The 20,099-nt window shown below is 37.8% G+C and overlaps 1 protein-coding gene across 3 annotated transcripts in view; it reads right to left on the minus strand.

Annotated features, from left to right (window-relative positions):
* The window catches only part of tbc1d32 (TBC1 domain family, member 32), an 89,915-nt gene that overhangs the window by 41,000 nt on the left and 28,816 nt on the right, over positions 1-20,099 (minus strand). For all 3 annotated transcript variants that reach the window (XM_042222737.1, XM_042222738.1, XM_042222736.1), the window contains exons 24-27: positions 10,913-11,035; positions 7,429-7,537; positions 4,248-4,347; positions 4,034-4,159 (exon numbers count right to left, since the gene is read on the minus strand). In XM_042222737.1, coding sequence (XP_042078671.1) covers positions 4,034-4,159; positions 4,248-4,347; positions 7,429-7,537; positions 10,913-11,035 — 458 coding nt within the window. The remainder of the gene's footprint in view (positions 1-4,033; positions 4,160-4,247; positions 4,348-7,428; positions 7,538-10,912; positions 11,036-20,099) is intronic.

Genomic DNA, 20,099 nt, shown 5'->3' on the forward strand with positions numbered 1-20,099 from the left:
GCACATTCCAGCACATAAAATAAAATATTTTTTGTGTTTACACTCACTCTTTCAAATAGATGCAAGTAAAACACAGCAGAAAATAAATAAAGTCAAAGACTCAGCGGTCCTGTTGCTCTATTTTCACCTGTAAAGCAGGACTGGGGGTAGGCGGAGGTTTACCCTGGTGCAGGTGTGCCGCGGTCAGTTGAAGAATCCGCGAGTTTCTCTGTGAATTTCCCATTACGTCGTTGCGCACTCGGTGCTTGCTTGGAAGTTTAGGGGTTTTTTTCGCTGTAAAAAGAAGTTTTCTTCCCACGCACGATGGACGCTAATGTTTTTGTCACTTTTTATGGAATCAAACTCAAAGTAAGGTCAGTACTTCCACGCTTTAAACGCTGCACGCTCATACTCTCTCCGCACTCGATATATGATCCATTGTTGATCTGCACACAGCTGTTGTCACGAACGTCGCACTCGCTTACGTCACTGTCATGAGACATTCTCGCAAAAAATCACGGTTTTAGTAACGCAGCATTCCTACGGGAAAGTAACGGTAATCTAATTACCGATTTTGCAATAGTAATCCCTTACTTTACTCGTTACTTGAAAAAAGTAATCAGATTACAGTAACGCGTTACTCCCCATCTCTGGTCAGGAGTATCGGAGCAGTTGAGACGCATTTTTTCTAAACACCAGGTCTCTGTGGCTTTTAAACCCCAAAACACACTGCGCCAAAAATTGGTCCACCCCAAGGATCGGGTCCCCCGACACAAACAGAGTAACATAGTGTACGCTGTTAAGTGCCAGGAGGATTGCCAGGATTTATACATCGGGGAAACCAAACAACCTCTGGCGAAGCGGATGGCACAACACAGAAGAGCTACCTCGTCAGGCCAGGACTCTGCAGTCTATTTACACCTACAGGCCAGTGGACACTCTTTCAATGATGAGGATGTACACATCCTGGACAGGGAGGAACGCTGGTTTGAGCGCGGAGTCAAGGAGGCCATTTACGTGAAAAGGGAAAGACCATCTCTGAATCGAGGAGGGGGCCTAAGGGTACATCTGTCACCATCTTACAATGCTGTGATTGCAGCCATTCCCCAACTCTCTGTGAATGGTACTCATGGCCATTGATCAGTGGTTGTTGATCAATGGTCATGAGAATTTGCATAATTAAATTAAGGAACTGACCTCCCAGCCCATTGTTCCTTCAGTGGGCTGGTTTCAGTCATTATGCAAATGTACTGTTTATAAGATTGAAACCTGCAGTCAGCTGAGACTGAAGAAGTCACTTGGATGAGTGACGAAACGTTTCTCCCACTGAAAACGCTACGTCCAGATGAACAGAATCAACTTTTGGAGATTTTCTGAGCATTGTTCAGACCACATTTCTAGAGTGGGTCTGACCTTGAGGTGAATTTGCTGGAACATAAACATGCTAACTAAATGCTTCAGACCAGTAAACTGCCCAAATTTCTGCTTTTAGTGAGGTGTTTAGACTTGTTGATGATCAGCTAATCAAGTGAAATCTGATTAACAGTGTCAGATTGCTGAAGAGTCCTGTAAAAAAGTCTTACACACCAGTAAGAAAAAACAAAGGATAAAAATGATTTTAAAGTAATTTAACACAGTTAAACTGTTTGTTCATACTTGTTTGCTTTTGCTTCGATTTACCATCATCCCTTTCCTTTGTTTCTTAATTTTTCATCCTCTCGCTACGATATCAAGGGATATGCAAAGCTCACCGCCAATCCTTACAGCAGTTTCTCCAAACTGCCACCTCTGGCTTAGCTCAGTGCTTCATTATCAATCAACATTTTTCATTTGCATTGGGGGTTGAGCTCCTTGCTAGTGGATGTACATTTAACTCTTTTCCTTCTAAAGACATCATGTGACAAGACCTTTAATATCAATCCGAGGGAGATAGTTAAATAAAGGTGTTTTTTATTATATAGAGTCAAAGAATCCTTAAAAAAAAAAAAAACGACTATAGAAGAATTCTTAAACACTAAAGATGCTGTCCTGTCCCTGCTCCAAAAATACTCTGATAATGAAGCTATAAACATGTACAAGCACAATCTACAGGGGAAAAGTCCCTTTAAACCTTATTTTGGGCAAAGTCACCAAACCTTTGAAGTATTTTTGTTATTAGATTTGACTCTTGATTCTATACATGGAGCTTTAGTCATGTCCCAGTGACCAGTGAAATTAGTTTTAGCTCTCCCATTTATATAGCTACTGAATTCAGAATAACTGCATCACACAGATGCAGAACAGTGGAAAGAGGATAACACTTTTATTTTATTTAAATAATTCCTTAGATCAGGATGGTGGTCTCTTGGTGGTGTTACTAATTACTTGTGTTATTTACAGTCACTTAATCACTCTGTCAGTCAAGCAAATATGTTACTATAAAACAGCAAACACCAAATCTAGTCACTTCTTTAGTCTTAGTTGAATTCGATTTATCTATGAAGCCTTTCAGGAGGCTTAAAATGTTCTTGCCCAAACTATCCTTGGCATTAACGAAACGTAAATATTTGTGACAACATGGCTTATGTGAAAGCCAATAGAGCTTATTTGAATGTGATTAGAAGATGTAAGTGCTCACCTTTCAAGATGCATACATAAACTTTACTCCTACCATCAATCCATGCCATTAAGTAATCAACTAACTGCAGCACCGCTGGGTCCATAACTTCCTCTCCAGCAGAGCACAAGCAGTTAAAGTTGACAATTCACTGTCACCCACCATTATTCTCACTCCCACAGGGCTATGTACTCCATTTCTCACTACAAACGATAAATTACAACTACTCTTGGCTTAAAACACGGGAAAACACGCGCATTCTTGCACTCGTCAGTAACAGCAGAGAAAAGGGAGAAAGTCTTTCTCCCCTAGTATTCTGTGTCTTACTTTCTCCATCTTAACATCTCAAATACTGAAATCGGAGACATACCAGTGACACTTAGAAGCATTGTCTGCTAACAGAGACACACAGTTACCTGCTTCTCCAACCTTCTTCTTCGGTACCGAAGCATTGCTGAGCAGTTTTTTTCTGCTTTTGTCTATTTTTTTACATCCTTACAGTTGAACCACTGAGAACAAACTTAAAGTTAACTTTTTCAGCCAGTAAGCTCATTGGTATTCCCATCTACAATTTAAATGTGTCCCCTCATCCCTGATCCACAAAACACTCACAATCAAACCATCCACTCCACCAGCATTTCACACTCTTTTCTTCCTTGTGTTCCTAGATATAAACTACTCTGGTGCTCTCAAACAAAAAGAGAAATCCTCCATGGGGTGCACAGTGTTAATATATGCCTTTGTCTTACTGTTTGACTCCTTTAATTTAAACCCTGCATTTTTCATCTTTTTGGTCAAATAATATTCCTTAAGGAGAAACTAAGAAACAACAACAGTCATTTGTTTTAAAAAGATTCTTTAAATTGCAAATCTGATGTGATAGCCAAATTTACACAGAAATTATACTGAGATCTGTCATCATTCTCCACATTCCTGGAGGCAAAGAAAAATAGCTAAAGCAAATGGAGCAGATACACTGAAGGTGAATTAAGCTGTAGGTACAAAATAGTTCAAAAATGACATTAATTCGACGAGCTTCTTCACAGGTATTTCTGAAATCGGTAGCTGTTACATGTTCTAATTGGTGTGACTGTTACCACTAGCCATTTCTTTCTAAAATCCACAAGTTAGTCTCCTTTCTGGTACTGTTGTTTGAATGAAATAGCGTGAAATACATTATCACCAATCCTCAAGAAGTAATGCTCAGTCATACTCAGCACAGTTTGTGAAGTACTCTTCATGACCCTTCAGTTAGCTTTTCTATACTTTTTAAAAATAAAAAATTCTCTCACACTTTAAGAGAAACATTTTTAGTGTAAAAAGATAATTTGCACTTTTTTCAACTGCTGCAAGAGCATCTCTTCTACAATCAACACAGGGGGCAATGTAGTGTATTAGAAATGTGATGCGTTTAACTAGATGTGGGAGAAACAGAAACCCAGAGAGCCAGCAGCTTACCCTTTCCAGTTAGCACGTTGGGTTTTGACGTCATGACTTTACAGTACAACGTTCGGCAGGCTTCCACCCAGCTTCCGTCATTCTGTGGATCTTTCCATGAAGACAGAAACGCACTGATCTCGGAGTCTGAAGACAGACAAAGGACTAGAGGTGAAAAAAAAAAATCACAATAACACTAAGATATTATTAGTGAGTTCATCAATGTTCCTCCTACCCTGTGAGGTATGTAGGATGTCTGGTGGATCCAAAGTGTAGCAGCGAGGTACGGGATAGCATGAAAACCAGGGCCAGGGGTAAGGATGTTCTCCTTCTCCCTAGAGCAAGCAGATTAAAAAAAAAACCCTGATGCCCACTTATTACAATGTTTAATACGTTACGCTTAAATCCACACGGTTACAATGCCATGATAACAAAAACATATTAAGATGTGGTGATTAGCACTGCAAGTCCTTTTCAGACTTGCATGAGTCACGTTATTTCCATTTATTCTCTTTGTCTTACTCTGACTATTTTATGGCTGTTTTTCTGAATTTTTGACACATTATTATGCAGGGCTGCTAGCATTTGTTTGTAATTCAATGGAATATACTTTATCTTTCTGATGATAATGTATGGTGACAGTATTTCTGAAACACGGAAAATTATGAATAGCGTAGTGCAGTTAAACAGTGTTGATGAATTCATTACTGAGCAATTGTTTTGCTCTGAGCTGGTAGCATTTCATAAAATGGTTGTTTATATTTATGTGCCATCACTTATTTCCCCCCTCTTTGTTTTTTTCCCCCTCTTTTCCTCCTTCATTTATTTCTTTATTTGTATAACCCACTGCCATTTAGTGCCGCATTCATTATTTTTCTCATTACTTATTTCTGAAGAACCATAACTTTTGGGTCATAACTCAGCATGTGACTTGCCAAAATAATATGCTCTAAATGTTAATGAAGTTTAGAAAGCAGGCCTCTTTATCCAATTGTCTGTGCCCTACACTCATGATAATCCCTGTTGGTATTTGAGTCTACCACTCAATGATGTGCTTGTCTGAAGATGTTGGAAAAAATTGGAATGGCACACAATCTGTATGCAGCTTGAGAACTTGTAATGAATATGTGAGCAGCATGATATTGTTACACTATTGGCAGGCTAGTCAATTACAGAGACAGACAACTATTCAGGATCACAGTTGCCGCTACAGCCAAACCTGAAGTGCTACATGACATTTTTTGTTTGTTTGTTTGTTTGTTTGTTTGTTTGTTTGTTTGTTTGTTTGTTTGTTTGTTTGTTTGTTTGTTTTGGGGGGGGGATATGACAGGAAACAGGAGCACTTGAAGGCATAGAGACAAACCCCACATGACCTTGCTGTTACTGTAGGTAACAAAGCGAGCCTTTAAATTTCTGTGTCCTTACATTATTAGGAAGCTGATGGAGAGGTAAGTTTTCAATCATGTTTGCTGGCCAGCAAGGTTACACAAAAACTACCAAGCTGGGTTTCATTAAATTCACGGACATTCAATTTGAGTGCACCTCTAGTCACTTTCTTAAAAAGTATAAGACAGGGTTCCTCAGAGTGTCTGTCATGGTTCAGCTCATGAGCCATGATAAGTAATGGGAGAGACACATTAAAAACTGCACAATTTATCAACCAAAAATAAACAATCACAGTTAACTTTATAAGGTGTCTAGTCAGCTTTATCAGTGTGTCAACAGATGGATGAGTGTTTGGATGGTAGGTGTGTGGTGTTGTGAGTGTATAACCTAAAATAATCAGACTAAAGCCAACCAAAAAGATAGCACGGTGCTGGGTGGATGGACAGAGAGCAAAAGCCAGCTTTTAAATGCCCCAAGGAGACTGACCTTGTGACTGACTCCCAGTTGTGCTAATTAACTCAAACTAAAGGAACAAGCAAAACAATACAGATGGACACACACAGCAGGCAGGGCAGAGGGCTGTCACAATACAACTGTATTTTTCGTTTGTTCGTTATTGCTTTTTTGGGATTTTTGGGGAATTTGACTCACAGCATTAAACAGTTTCTTTAAAATCCTAAATTACATTGCATTTTAATGAATGTAACGTTATGCTATGTAATACGATACTAGATACAAAAGAAAATAGTTGATGTTTGATGTTGCAGATCTCTGCATGTGTGCACAGCTGAGTAAAGTTGCAGAGAGGCTTTTGTGCTCAGTGTTTTGCTTTTATACTGATGTCTGACTGTAAACCTCTCTGCTCATTTTATAAAGTAACTTTGCTGCCAGTATGTGTCTGTTTTTAGGCCTGATCCCAACATAACACGTCTAGCTCTGCTGTTACATTAAAGAAGCAGAACACCAAATATATACGGCTCAGCTCTAAACATTTGGAGTAGACTTGTACCATTTACAGTGAATCACTTCATTTCATGCCTCTAAAAAACTTGTTTTATTCGTTTTGAAGACTTCACACAAATTAAGAACTTATTTAACAGCTTTCTATTTCTTATATTCTCTACAAGTAACAGGGGAAGGGCATAAGAGAGACCTGTGAAACACGACGGAAACAATTTACACCTTCCCCCTCTTCCAAATTATATTTCATATCCTCTCCTTGACCTCAGCATAAATTAGTTCCTGTTTTCAGTTCTGCATAAACAACACCTAAATAATTTATTTCTATCCCAAAATATGCTGAGTAAATAAGCAAATAAACCTGCAGGCTTCAAACAACTGAAGCTCTGATGGTAATCAGTAGGACACTTCATCTGTAATAAACTGTGAGTAGCAGAAGTGCAGAACAGAAGTGGAGGGATGGGTTTTTGCACGGATTGTGACCAGAGGGAATACTGAGTTTGAGGAATGGTGAAGGGAAAAATAAAAACAAGTCAAGTCTCAGCTTATGTTGTCCCTTTGTTATTATTCGTATGGTTTTTTATACTCAAAGCTGCCGGGCCATTTACTGTTACTGTGCCTGCTCTCCCTGGGTCCTGTCTCTGTTTTTCCCCTGTCTGATCTGCTGTGTACCTAAACCTTTGTTGCCCACTAAAGTGTGCCTTTTTTGAACTGTAACCTCCTAGCTGCAGGTTGTGTATTTGAGTCCTGCGGTGTCCTTGTTTACTGGCTGTGAAACAAAAAAAAAGGACAAGATGATCCTATGAAACAATAAAAAAAACAACAGCAGTGTTACTGGCCCAGTAGGTCCTCTCTTTCCCTGAATCCACTGTAACTTTTTTTCCTGTTGACTTCACTCTGCAATCAGAAGCTGACTACAAAAAACTGGTGAGAAGGGTTAGCCAGGGCCAGTGGGCCAGTTTTGTACAAAACAAAAAACAAAACAAAAAACCAATTTTAAGTGGCAGCAACAGTCAAATCAGCATGTAGAAAGGTATGACTAATTCCATGCAATTCAAAGGAAAGCTCACCTCTTGCAAGTCTCGAGGAGGGAGCCTCCTCTCAGATGGTCCTCCAACGACACTAACACGAACCAGCACATGGTTCCTCTCCACTGACAGACTGTCTATGATGATAGTCCTGAGAAGAACAGAGAAGACTGGAGGTTATTTTACTGACATTTATTAAATCAAGTTAAGTTTCCGGACGTTTAGCAAACCCTCTTTAAAGGGAGGTTAAAGAAGAGCTCAGCAATGAGCATGGAAATCAGCCTTGATGTCATGCATCTTCAGTAGTTTGTATATCATAGGTATTTCTAGTTATGACTTAAAGAGAAAACATATATAAATATAAAAGGAACTTTTGGCCAATTATGCCCACATGGCATGTGCAATTACTGCCAATAACATTCCAAGGCAAGATTACCCTTCAAATGAAAATGGAACCACACTGGAAGTCACTCTATGTGTTTTTAAGTCCTGTGAAGTACTTTACACAGAGTTTGAAGCCTCTCAATAACTTAAACTGTACACTGCTGTGAGGCAAGTTAGAAAAGATAGCAGGGTTTTCAAGTTAGAAATTCAGATTAGATCAGAGAATATTCCAATTATAAAGGCACTTCAGGATCGAAGGGTGTCAGCCATGCTGGATAGTTCTAACAGCTGCAGCAATTTGGACTTGAAATGAGTAATAAAAAGGACTGTTCTCTTATATGGTGCTCTTTTTGGGTGCCTACTTGGCACAAAAGGGAATTTGCATACATTTTTAAGCACGAAAAAAAATATATATACACCCTCGTGGCTAAAAGAAGTGTAGTAAAAGAAAATGATTGATAAATCCTGGTGTTATTCATATTGAAAAGGTCAGAAGCAAAATATGAATAAAGAGACGGGCAAAAGAGCTACAACAGAAAAAGTCAGTCATGAAATGCCAAAAATGTGTTACGTTTAGATGACACTGAATGGAGAAGAAGGAAAGGGATGAGAATGAGATAGAAAAGAAATAGTACACTCATAATAACAATGAGAAAAAGAGAGGAAAAGAGATCAGGAGATGGAAGGATGAATTAACGACTCATCACTCTCAAAAATTGAGCTAGCACTCAGACATGCCATGCGAGCTGGCATTTCAGGGCCATTCCCATTCAAACCAACAGCAATGACTCTGCCAGAAATGAACAACAGAAAAGGGCTCTTGAATATAAACTCTCGGAAAGGGCCTTTTCCCTTTCTTTCTGCTTTATTTTATTTTATTTGTCACAAGGCAAACAAACAATTTCTCATCCTGAGCACTGATTAATTTCAAAAGTGTTCTGTCATATCGAAGTGATTCACAGAGAAACAAAAAACCTTCAAATATGAGAGTGACTGTGACAGCCGAGTGGGCATAGAGAGATTATGAAACAACTTCCGCTATTAGCGCTTTTTGTTGTTGGAGTTCTTCAGATTTCAAGTAAACATGCTTTTCCTGAAATTACTGTACATCGTATGTTTGAATTTTACAGCAAGCTCATAGACTGTAGATAAATGATGGCTACTTATAACCACTGTGATGCCACTCAGTGATTTGTAAAGTCCTGTTTTGGAGCCCTGACTGACTGTTTTATCATCTGTTTCACTCAATTCTGGGCTCATTAAACATGGCTTTCAAGTAGCAACTGAGAATGTAAGCTCATTGGGAAAATGTCTGCTAAGGTCATATTAGAGCAACGATGCAATTTTCTTGTAGATTTATTTGGTTTTGAATGGCACAGCAGTCACCCTCTGCTTGCCATAAGAAAGAATTTAGGTTAGGGAAATTTTTTTATTCCAGAGGTGACGTCTCCCAAGTCCTGGGGTGCCAGTAAGCATTGCTTTGTCCACTGGGATGTCATTTATGAACACAGTTTCCTTTTTCACCTGTACCCTGCCCATTAGTGATTAGGTGCATGCTCTAATCCTAAATCACAACTTCTTTCTTAACCTAAACAAACAGTCTAAACCTTACCAAGTTGTGTTTAACGCATGAATGTAACCAGTGAATGCATACAAAAGTGTAAACACAAAGAGTCAAATGAGATGTAAAGCCACCTTTCCAGCATCACAACGTAGACATTTTAGATCTCTAAAGCAGGACCATTATTTCTCAGGACCTAGTAAATGTGTGTCACCAACACTGAAAGATGTCCCTCCCTTTTGTGTGCCTTCTTCCTGATTTGTATATATTCTTCTTGTTTGTATATACTCATCTTGTCTGTTATTATTCTTGCCATCCTACTATGTATATTTCTTTTCCATGCACAGTTGGGGTAGAGCGCCCAGAATTTCATTGTACATATACAATGACAATAAAAGGCTATTCTATTCTATTGTATTCTATTCTATGTAACAAGGAGATGTGGGTGGTAACTGAAAAAAAATCATATTATATTACACCTCTGAATGAGAAAGTTTTTGTACTTTAAAAGGCGAGCTAGCCTCATTAACTCACTAGAAGCTAACTCAAATGTTGGTTTTAGTTTTTTAAATACTGAATTGTTTATACTTTTGACTCAGATTTCAAGCGCAGAAAAAAATAAACAACAACATAGTATATGAACTGCAATAAGTAATAATATTAGTAATTAACTATTAATATATTCTATCATTACTAACTTAAATACAAACTAGTACTTCAGTTTAACAAAAGCTAAACAAACACCTGTTAAAAAGACTGAAGAGAATTATCAACAATTATGAACAATAAAAAAATGAAACAGGTCCATAAATATTGAGACAATGACACAATCCTTATAATGTTCTACACCACCACGGTGTCTTGTAAGTCAAACAATCAAGATGTGATTTAAGTACAGACTTAGTTTGGAGTTGACAGTTTAGAAATTTTAGGCATTTCTTAACACTGTCCCAAATTTTGCCCACAAATTCAGCACCACCTTAAGTGGTTGCTGGTTTGTGGGTCTTTCTGCTTTGAGTTTTGTATTTAATAACTGAAAAGCATGCTTGGATTGACAGGAGGTGACTAAACTGACCATTGAAGGGCATCCCATTTTTATGCCTTCTTTTTTGGTGTTTTTTTTTTTACAGTGCGCTCTGGATCATTATCTATTTGTATTGTGAAATTCCTTAATTTTAACAATATGTATATTTTTCCAATTCTAAAGTTCTTACTCGCTCTGTCTCTGTTAGATTCATTTTGGATTTCTAGCCCAATGGTGAATCAGTGATGTGAATCAACACATCACGGGACCTCATACTGACTTGATTGATTGATTCAAGTCAACAGCTACCTGACTAAAGAGCCTTTATTTTGCTTAATTTTTCTTGGAATAACAATGGACAGACCTCTCATGGTTGAAGCTGCTTCTCAGTTAAATGTGGAGTAAACTGAGCCTCCAAAAATGATTGGCTTTCTTGATTGTTGATGTTGATGTACAAAAGCAAAATTACAAAAATTGTGTTATCATTCAAATATTAATGGACTAAACTCTTAAATAACTTGCCATAAATTTTTAAGCATGTGTTTATGAGTTCATACCCCTCACTGGAGTCTGGGTCAGTGACGTTCCGCATTTGACTCTGCAGCAACATGGAGCAGATGTTATATTGGCTCTCCAACAGCAGAAAGGAGTCCAGATTACAGCAGAGCACGTTAAGTAGTCTGCAGCAACACACACAAACAAAAACAGAGACATCAAAATACAGAGAGGCCTGGCAGTCTGAGATATTGTAGCAGAACAGCAGCACAGAGAAAAACGAGCTGTAATTTCTACCACACTATACAGCAGGGTAAAATCGTGCAGGCAAAGACCCCATTTATTCTTTTTGTTGTCTAATTCCCCCGGCCTTTTATGTCTGCAAGTACTAGGTTGCCCAACATAATTTTTCCCCCATCAGCTTGCTGTAGCCAATTGTAAGCTTTGTTAAGTAGCAACCCTTAGGAAAGGTTTCATGGTTGATTTTCAGTTGCTGGTAATGAAGCCAGACTCATACAGGCTGCTCAAAGGAGCTTTTTGAGAAAGTAAAGAAGCAGAAGCCAATGAAAACTCTGTGTTTGAGGCCAAGGTTCATGACCAGTAGAGAAAATAAGAAAAAAAACAATACCAATACCAAATTTCACTCCCTCACCACTTTATCCCTTCAGTACCAAAGCTGATTTTGCATTATACTGGATTTAAGAGCGTATTAGAGTTTTCCCATATGTACATCAAGGATACGCACCAATAATCATAACAATCTAGTTAATGTTTACTGTAATTCTGCCAAAATTGGTCCCTCATATTAAATTTCCCGCTAATTGTTTTTTTCAAAATGAGATTTTCCATGCTTTATACCTGAGTAGTGAACTGAAATGCTTAAGCATACTGGCACAACTGAGAGGACTACACTACAAAGAGACTTCACAAGATAGCAAGGTATAACAGGCAGAAAGCCAGAGGATGCCAAAAACCGTAACACGGTATAATGAGGTGAAGTGCCAGAGAGGATGCCGTTTTCACTGCCAACAGTGGATGCCCTTTAAGATCTTAATCATATGTAAAGTAACAAGGTCTCCGACCTTCATTTTGATGTTTTCTGCAGCAATTTAGGATATGCAAGAAAAGAAAAGCGATGTCAGTGTGTTTTTATGAAACTGTTTTAATTAGCTAAGAATCCCAGTCTGCACTGCAGAATTTCTTCTTCAGCGCTAGAGCTTTTAGTGAACCAGGTTTATAAAATAAGCCATTAAAAAACACTAAATTACAGAAATGTCAAAATTATTTTCAAACATTTAAAAAGGACTTTTAAAATTGTCTGGCTCTCACTTTTCACAAAATGTCATTTCAATTTTGAAAATGCATTTGTGTGTTTATGTGCTCAGAGACGACAGGTATCTGTGGACATTACTCGACATATTGAGTCTCTCTTGAGTGTTGTAGAACTTGTGAGAAACGCCACCTTTTTAGCAGCTGGACAGTTTCTTGGACTCCTGTGTAACTGACAGCTCTACTCACTCTTTCAGACAACAGCACAGCAAGAGGCTGAGAGTCTACTGGGCCTTGTGACCTCGTCTCAGTTTGAAACAAGTAAATGGAGGACAAAACCTACTTTCAGTTTGTCTACTTGATATTCCACTTTGAAGTGTGTTGAAGACCAGGTGTCGCATTAGTCTTTTTAACTGCATGCTTCTGGATGAATAACATCAGTTTACTATCACAGAAAGCAATCCAAGGCACTATTTATATAGTAGTTTTTTTCAGCGGTTGCTAAATATTTTCTAATAAATCATTTATAAACTGTCTTCGACAGCAGCTAAATCTAATGCTACAAAATGTATTTTTTACTTATTTAATCTTTATTTAATCAGGAAAACATGACTCTTGACATTTCAGTCTCTTTTGTCCCGGCCAAGCTAGGCAGCAGGCCAATCAGCAGTGGTTACACAACAGTTATACAAACAATATCCACACAGTGAAAAACGTGAAATAGAGAAACATCAGAGACTATCAACTTAAAAGTGCCTCCAGGTCATTCAAATTTATCTTAAATTCATTAAGGGAGACCGTCTCATGAAGATTTTGTGTTTCCGCAAAATAAATATATCTAGTTACTTCATCCCTACCATCTGCACTGTAGATACTTCACAGGAACCATAACCTTAAAGTAGAGCCTGTACACATATAATTAGCCAATGACAAGGCAGCAAATCATTGCATTTAGGCATGTAGATAGAAGAAGTTTAAACTGTTTACATTTGCATTATGGATGAGCAGAAACTGCGTGATGCTATCATGTCAATATGGACCAAACCCTTAGGAATGTTTCCATCACCTTGCTGAATCTATGCCATGAACAATTAAGGCAGTTCTAAAGGAAAGTGAGTAAAGCGAGTGAACTTAAGGATGCACAAAAGAAAAAGTTAACTACATAAATTCTAAACTTTAAAACTAAGGAAACACAAGGCATAACAAAGCCCTTGCCAGCCATTTATAATGACAGTGCATTTATGTTGTGTTAGTTAATCGTAACATGTGGTCAGCTTCTTACTTATTCCCTAGGGGTTGCCACAGCAGGTAGCTCTGCATGTTTGATTTGGATGATTTTTCCTGACACAACCCCAAAGGGACTGCTGCCTCCTCCCAGGATCAAACCGGGAATCTTTCACTTGTCAGGTGAACCTGCAAACCACTATATGGAGGTCGCTATGACATTACTGAACAGTTTAAATGGCACGTGCCACAATTAAAGCAGCATAGTTAACTTCACAGGAACCCAAACCATGTAATTAGGACAGAAATGTATAAATGGCTATTTAGTGGCACAAAGTGAAGCAGTGGGACAGCACTAGTAATTTGGTGTTAATTGCAATTTGCAATTAAAAGAAAAAAGATCAGGAGAGTAAGCTAATGGCCACACTCAAAATGTGATTATTCCACATTATTTCAGACTTGTTATGCCCCTTTTTGAAGCGAGACATCTGTTCACTTCAAACGCTGCAATTCATCTCACCTCACGCCTCAGTCTTATTGTCATTGATGGTGACCACGTCTGCGGCACACTTCATTTAATGTTGAAAGACATGCGAGCGGTAAAAACACCCACTTGTGACAGATGATTGCTTACTTGATGATGTGCCCACACACCTACATGCATCACAAGACTTATGTATAAACCAATTACAGCAAGCCAGGAGTAATCTGCCTGACAGCATGACTGATGAGCGTCCTACGGATCGATTAGTCATGCATTAGGTAAGATGCAAATGGTCAACTTTATGGGTGTGCTATTTGGGAGACTTCTGTCATTTGAAGTCAGAGGGAGAAATCAAACAATCTAAGACATCAATATTTATATGCTGCTGCCAAATGAAATGTTAAACGAATTCATACATTTTCAATCAAAAGAATCAGCAAACAAAGAAAATCTCCTGAGATGTGGCCAGCAAGACTTAGAGACTGGTGTAGACCAACAACTAGTTCGTCCCAGAAACAAAGTTTTCCACTTCTGCGCGCATACAGTGAAAAGTTGAGAGAAAATTAGTATCTAACCCATTCTCCACAAGTCAAAACACGTGTTAATGAGCTGCATATATTAGAGCCGCACTCTGAAAGCCCCACAGACTGAACACCTGCAAATATCAGTTAGCAGCTTCATTTGGCCCTTAGCACTGCAAATGAGTCACAGTAACAACATGACATAAGCTGCTAATCCATCATTAAAACAAAACAAAGCAATCTCTACTGCATTTTCCACCTTAGGACTCTTTTTATGCCAACTGTACAAAAACGATTAAATGTCTTATTCCTTTATGTTCTTAAACTCTGGTAAGAACACTCTAAAAGGTTTTCCTTTGGATTTATCCATAGACTGTACATGAAATAATATGGCTATAGAACTCCATCCTTGTATCCTTGAGGTCAATGGAGAAGTCACATGAGTTGCTAACGTGGTGGTCTTTTTAAAAAGAACCACAAGTGAAAAATATCACTTCATTAACAAGGCTAAAATCTTTAAGTATAAGGGAGTACATAACCTTAAAAGTGAAATGAAAGGTTTGATAAATTGAGATTAGTTTCTCATCCTGTCCACTCTTATTTTTCATTCATGCTGAAGAGACCATCCAGTATAACTCCTGACTCTGTGAAGGCTAATTAAAGAAAATCTTAAAGGCTAAAAAGCAGCATGTTTAACTAATGCAAACTGAGCTATAGTGATCCACCAATTCACTTTGATCATTTTAATGGGGAAGTACATAGTAATATATGATAGTATGTACAGTAATAGAGCTCATAATGTTGGTTTAGAGAGCATTTTGAGTTTAACATTACCTGAATATTCAAAACACATCAGCAGGTTATGGCAAGAAATGGAAAACGTGACATTTGTATAATCTGTGTCACTTGTGGGCCATGTTGATCATATTATTTCATGAACGATCTGATTGTGTGTTGCTATTAATTGTGAGACAGGTTTCCTTTCATTCCTTTCTGCTAAAGGTGATGATAAGAGGAAGCACTCAACCAGCCTTCCTTAGGAATGAACCAGTTCTTATTGCAGCTTCCAAACAGATAATTTTGGGTCATTTATCTCAGTTAGCGATTCTTTTCGTGGGTTCCTGTTTGATAGCAACCCAGATGTCGCAAGCAAGAGACACCTGATGTTGGATGGAATTATAATTTACAAAATCAAGATCAGCTTGGATTTAATAGGAAACTACAAAAACAAACTAGTGATTGACACTGTTTTTAGTCAGTAGGAGTCGCCCTCTGCAGGCCAATAGAAAGAAAGCAAGTTTTAGCACTAACTGGAAGTTGCAAAAACAACTGCGTTTATATAGCAGTCCACAGGAAAATGCCCCATGCTCACTGAGTCTGTGAACTCAGTAAGCAGGTTCCTTATTAGTTTATAGGGTCAACTGATGAGAAAATAATTATTTTAGTCAGTGTGATTGTTTTTAATGTCGCTCTTAATTGATTGTTTTTTGTATATTTTTAACATGTTTGTACGGGATATTGTATTTGTTTAATTGTTATGTACTTATGTGGTACATGTATTTTAGACTTTTGCTGCCATGACGCCAGGTCTCTCTTGGAAATGAGATTTTTAATCTCAATGAGATTTTTTAACTAAATCAATAAACTACTAATAATAAATTTAAAAACTAAAACTGAATAAAATATAATGTTAATTCTAAAAATGATGGTGATTAGGAGAATCTGCACCTCTGATTCCCATGTATCAGTCTTTATTTAGTAGCCCTTCAAGATACAGTAAAGACAGCAACAGCTTTGTGGTGTCCCCAAAGTATATATACAGTCAGTGATGCAAGTTTACAAGACACCAATAACCGTTTCTTTCACTGCTGGCATTTTTTTTTTAAGTTTTAAGATCACATTCACACTAATACTAAAATATAATCACATCAGTTGAAATGTGTGAAGCTCCACAGCAGCATGTTTAGAGCCTTGAATAGGAGAGACTGGAATAAAGGCATCCAAACAATTCAGACAGAGAGAGAAAAAAAACAGAGGGATGAGAGCCAGTTGCCATGACAACAAAGAGGCTTTTAGCAACAAGGGAAAGGGCTGGGGGATTTTAGCTCTCATTAGCTTGTGAAGATCAAGAGGGGTGGAAATTGTGGTTTCTTTCTTTCTTTCTTTCTTTCTTTTGGCTTGCTTGACAGCAGTGCCAGTGATCAGACCTGCACTGAATGTGATAGAAGTCTATTAAGAACCGAAAGTTGTGTTGTACTCCTGGAGGCTGATTTAAAACTGTTAGCGCACGAGAATATAAGCTGTAATAGTTCCAATAAGCTCCTAAGATTTGATTCTGAGAGTTTCTTTAGGGAGGTCAGTATATCTCTATTACTCTATACTTTAATATAGAATAGAAGGGTGTACATTTATTATAAATTATATAACAAAATATTCTATACTAATATTATCTAAAAACTCTGTCGTGTTTGTAATACTCTATCAGCACAGTGGCCATAAAAAGTTTTCATATTTTTGCTCAATTCCAAATATTATAATGTTTTTATAATTATTCAGCGTGTACACCTGAAGCTCACAATAGCAGTGAAACATAACATTTCCACAGTAACATTATCATATCTTTTTAGAAAAAATTATGGGTTCAGTATAAATATTGCTTTGCTTGGACTGAGTCAGGGTATTAAAGCTCAAAAGTATTGAGAGAATACCAGGAAACAAATATGCTGCTTCTAAAAATAGAGAACCTCCATAAAATATACCACAATGAGCACATTTCTCAACATCTCATAATAATGTTAAACAAAACTCAAACAACTTTTTATATGTTCCTTTCAAGTGAATGGATATCCAGAAGAGACTGGAAAAAAATAGAAGAACCACCTGAAGGTGTTATCTATTATTCATTATGTGGCATACGTGATATATCAACACCTGAGCACATTAATGAGGCTGGCTTCCCTCACTCTCTCATCTACTGTGGCCACATAATCACACAAGGTGGTAATATGTCTGCGTTTGACCTCAGGTGAAGCAGAGTTTCTATTTCTCATCTGAAGGTTTACATAAGGTTTGCATGACAAGAAACTCATGAATAAACCTCATGAATACAAGGCAGAAGGCGAAAGGTGCTGCTGAGGATAATCACTCTCTGCTATTGATAACGAGCTCAGAACAAAATTAAGTGAATGTTCTTTTGGGATATCTATTTAACTTTTTTTTTTTTTTTTAAATCAGACAGCCAGTTGTTTGCCCGGTTGTCTGTTTTTCTTTAATTGAGAGGAAAAAAAATAAAACTGCGTGTCTCAAAACTGAAAAAACAAAACATCTAAATGTCTAGTTTGAGCTTTAGACAGTCGTCCATAACTTTTTATTGCTGTATTTTGTAACTCTATTTATGCAAGAAAAACTACCTGGAGCAGATAAAACACCATCAGGTGCACCTGATGCATAGAAAAGCTAATACTATCCACAATGAAGAACCCATAAAGTCTGCTGTGTGGTTTGAAAAAAAGAAAAAACTCTATTATTGCAGCTACATTATTAAAAACACAACCAGTGCACATCGTGTATGAATGTTAAACCGAGGGTTAGTCTTGTTTTTTAATAATCCAGCCATGACAACAAAGGCTTTTAAGGATTAAATTTTTAACAAGAAATTTGCCTTGGATATCTGGAGGGAATCTAATAGCTTCCTTGTAAAGAGTCACAGAAAAAAGATAAAGGTGGCAAAACCAGTAATTATATAACTTAATGCTATGACGAACTGCCTGCAGCTGATGGGAAATACACACTTAGGGACATTCACAAGTGCATAAACAATACATAACATGCATAATATGCTAATTAATCGTGTTGTGAATTAATGTACATGTCAGACATTCTTGTCACTAGTTTTTTTATTTTTCAGAATAGCCTGCAGAGCTTAATTATCTTTACACTGCAGGGGGCGTTGTTGTCCACCACACAGTAATTGGGCAAGTAATCAAATCCATGCTAAACACTAAAGGTTTGAGAACGTCTAATATGAACATATAGAAACATATTTTTTAAAAAATGTTTTTTTTTTATCATAAATATGTTCTATTTTGCTTTTGTTTATTTTATGAACCCCTTTAATAAGATATATTTCTGCCTGGGCTTGAACATGATTTGTAAATGCATGGATCATTAAATTGGAATATTTTCAGAATGTGTTTTTATTATCTGCTAATAGCAAAATAAAATTAAACCTTTTATTATGGTTTGCAGTGATTTTATTCATCCAGCACACCTGAGCTGCATGGTGCCTATAAAATAATATGGGTTTGTCACCCCAGACTTAGTGTGTCAGTAACAATGTAAGCCAATATATATATAAGGACAACTTTCAGATACCCGCATGATGCACTGGCGCCTGCCCCTAGTTTCTGTGACAGATGTGTGTTCTAAACAGCTGTAGTATGGTCTATATCTCCTCTCTACAGCAACAAAAGGTTGCTCTTTCTGCGTTGTAGCAGTGACTATAACAGGAGCCCTTCCCATCCAGCTGCCATCAGCTCTACACACCCACAATCCTGTTGTAGTGGCATCAGCCTGACTCAGCTTGCTGGATTCTGGTGCTTATAGCCCATGTTTATTTACCTTTATGTACAGTGACAGTGAGTATTTATGTAATCCTCTGATGAATTTGTACGTTTGCTCACCTACAAAGGAATGACATAATTTGTATGGTAGTTTCATTTTAATAGATCAAAACAGAATATCAACAAAAAGCTAGAAAAAACACATTACATCAAAGTTACAAATTGATTGAGCATGTCACTGAATTAGATATGTTTGATCCCCTACAACCCAGACAGAATTCTGGCTCCAGACTGGCTGTGTGGCCATGTAGCACATGAATTACAACCAATCAATCACAGATTCTCCTGATCTTAACTCGCTTCTTAACTCGACAGAATCAATTTCTTCCATGCCAACCTCTCCACCAAGACCAAAGAGCGGCTCAAAAAAACATCAGGGACAAGGCCTGTATAAGGCTGGAATGGGCTACAAGACCTACAGCATGTGAGAAGGTGACAACTGTTGGTGTGATTATTTGAAAATGGAAAAAAACATAAATCAACTTTAAATTACTCTTGGTCTGTAGCTCCATTTGTAATACGCTATTGAAATCTTGCAACACTGACTGTGTGCTCCTGATCAAGGAAGCATGTGTACAGGTCTGCCTTAAGTTTGTCAGTGAACATCTAAATGATTCAGAGAAGGCTTGGGAGGATGTGCTGCAGTCAGATGAAAACATAATTGAGCTCTCTGGCATCAACTCGATCCGTGGAGTTGAAAGAGAAATGCTGATTGTAACCCAAAGAACACCATCCCCAAAGTCAAGCACGGAGGTGGAAACATTATGCTTTAGGACTGCTTTGTGTTAAGAGCACAGAACTACTTCACTGCATTGAGAAGCCAGTTGGCTGGGCCATGTACTGAAAAATCATGGATGAGAACCTCATTCTCCCAGCCTGAACACTGAAGATGGGTCATTAATCGGTCTTGAAGCATGACAATGACCCAAAATATACCACCAAGGCAAGAAAGGAGTTCAAAAACAAAGTCATTAAGGTCATGGAATGGCAAAGAAACCTAAAGGATTTACAGAGTTTCTGTAAAGAGAAGTGGGCCAAAATCCCTACTGAGATGTGTGCAAACCTCCATCCATCCATCTTCATCCGCTTATCCGAGGTCGGGTCGCGGGGGTAGCAGCCTAAGCAAAGA

Source organism: Haplochromis burtoni, unplaced genomic scaffold (assembly GCF_018398535.1).
Source record: "Haplochromis burtoni strain Fernald_Lab_line unplaced genomic scaffold, NCSU_Asbu1 Contig_93, whole genome shotgun sequence".
Classification (NCBI taxonomy): Eukaryota; Metazoa; Chordata; class Actinopteri; order Cichliformes; family Cichlidae; genus Haplochromis; species Haplochromis burtoni.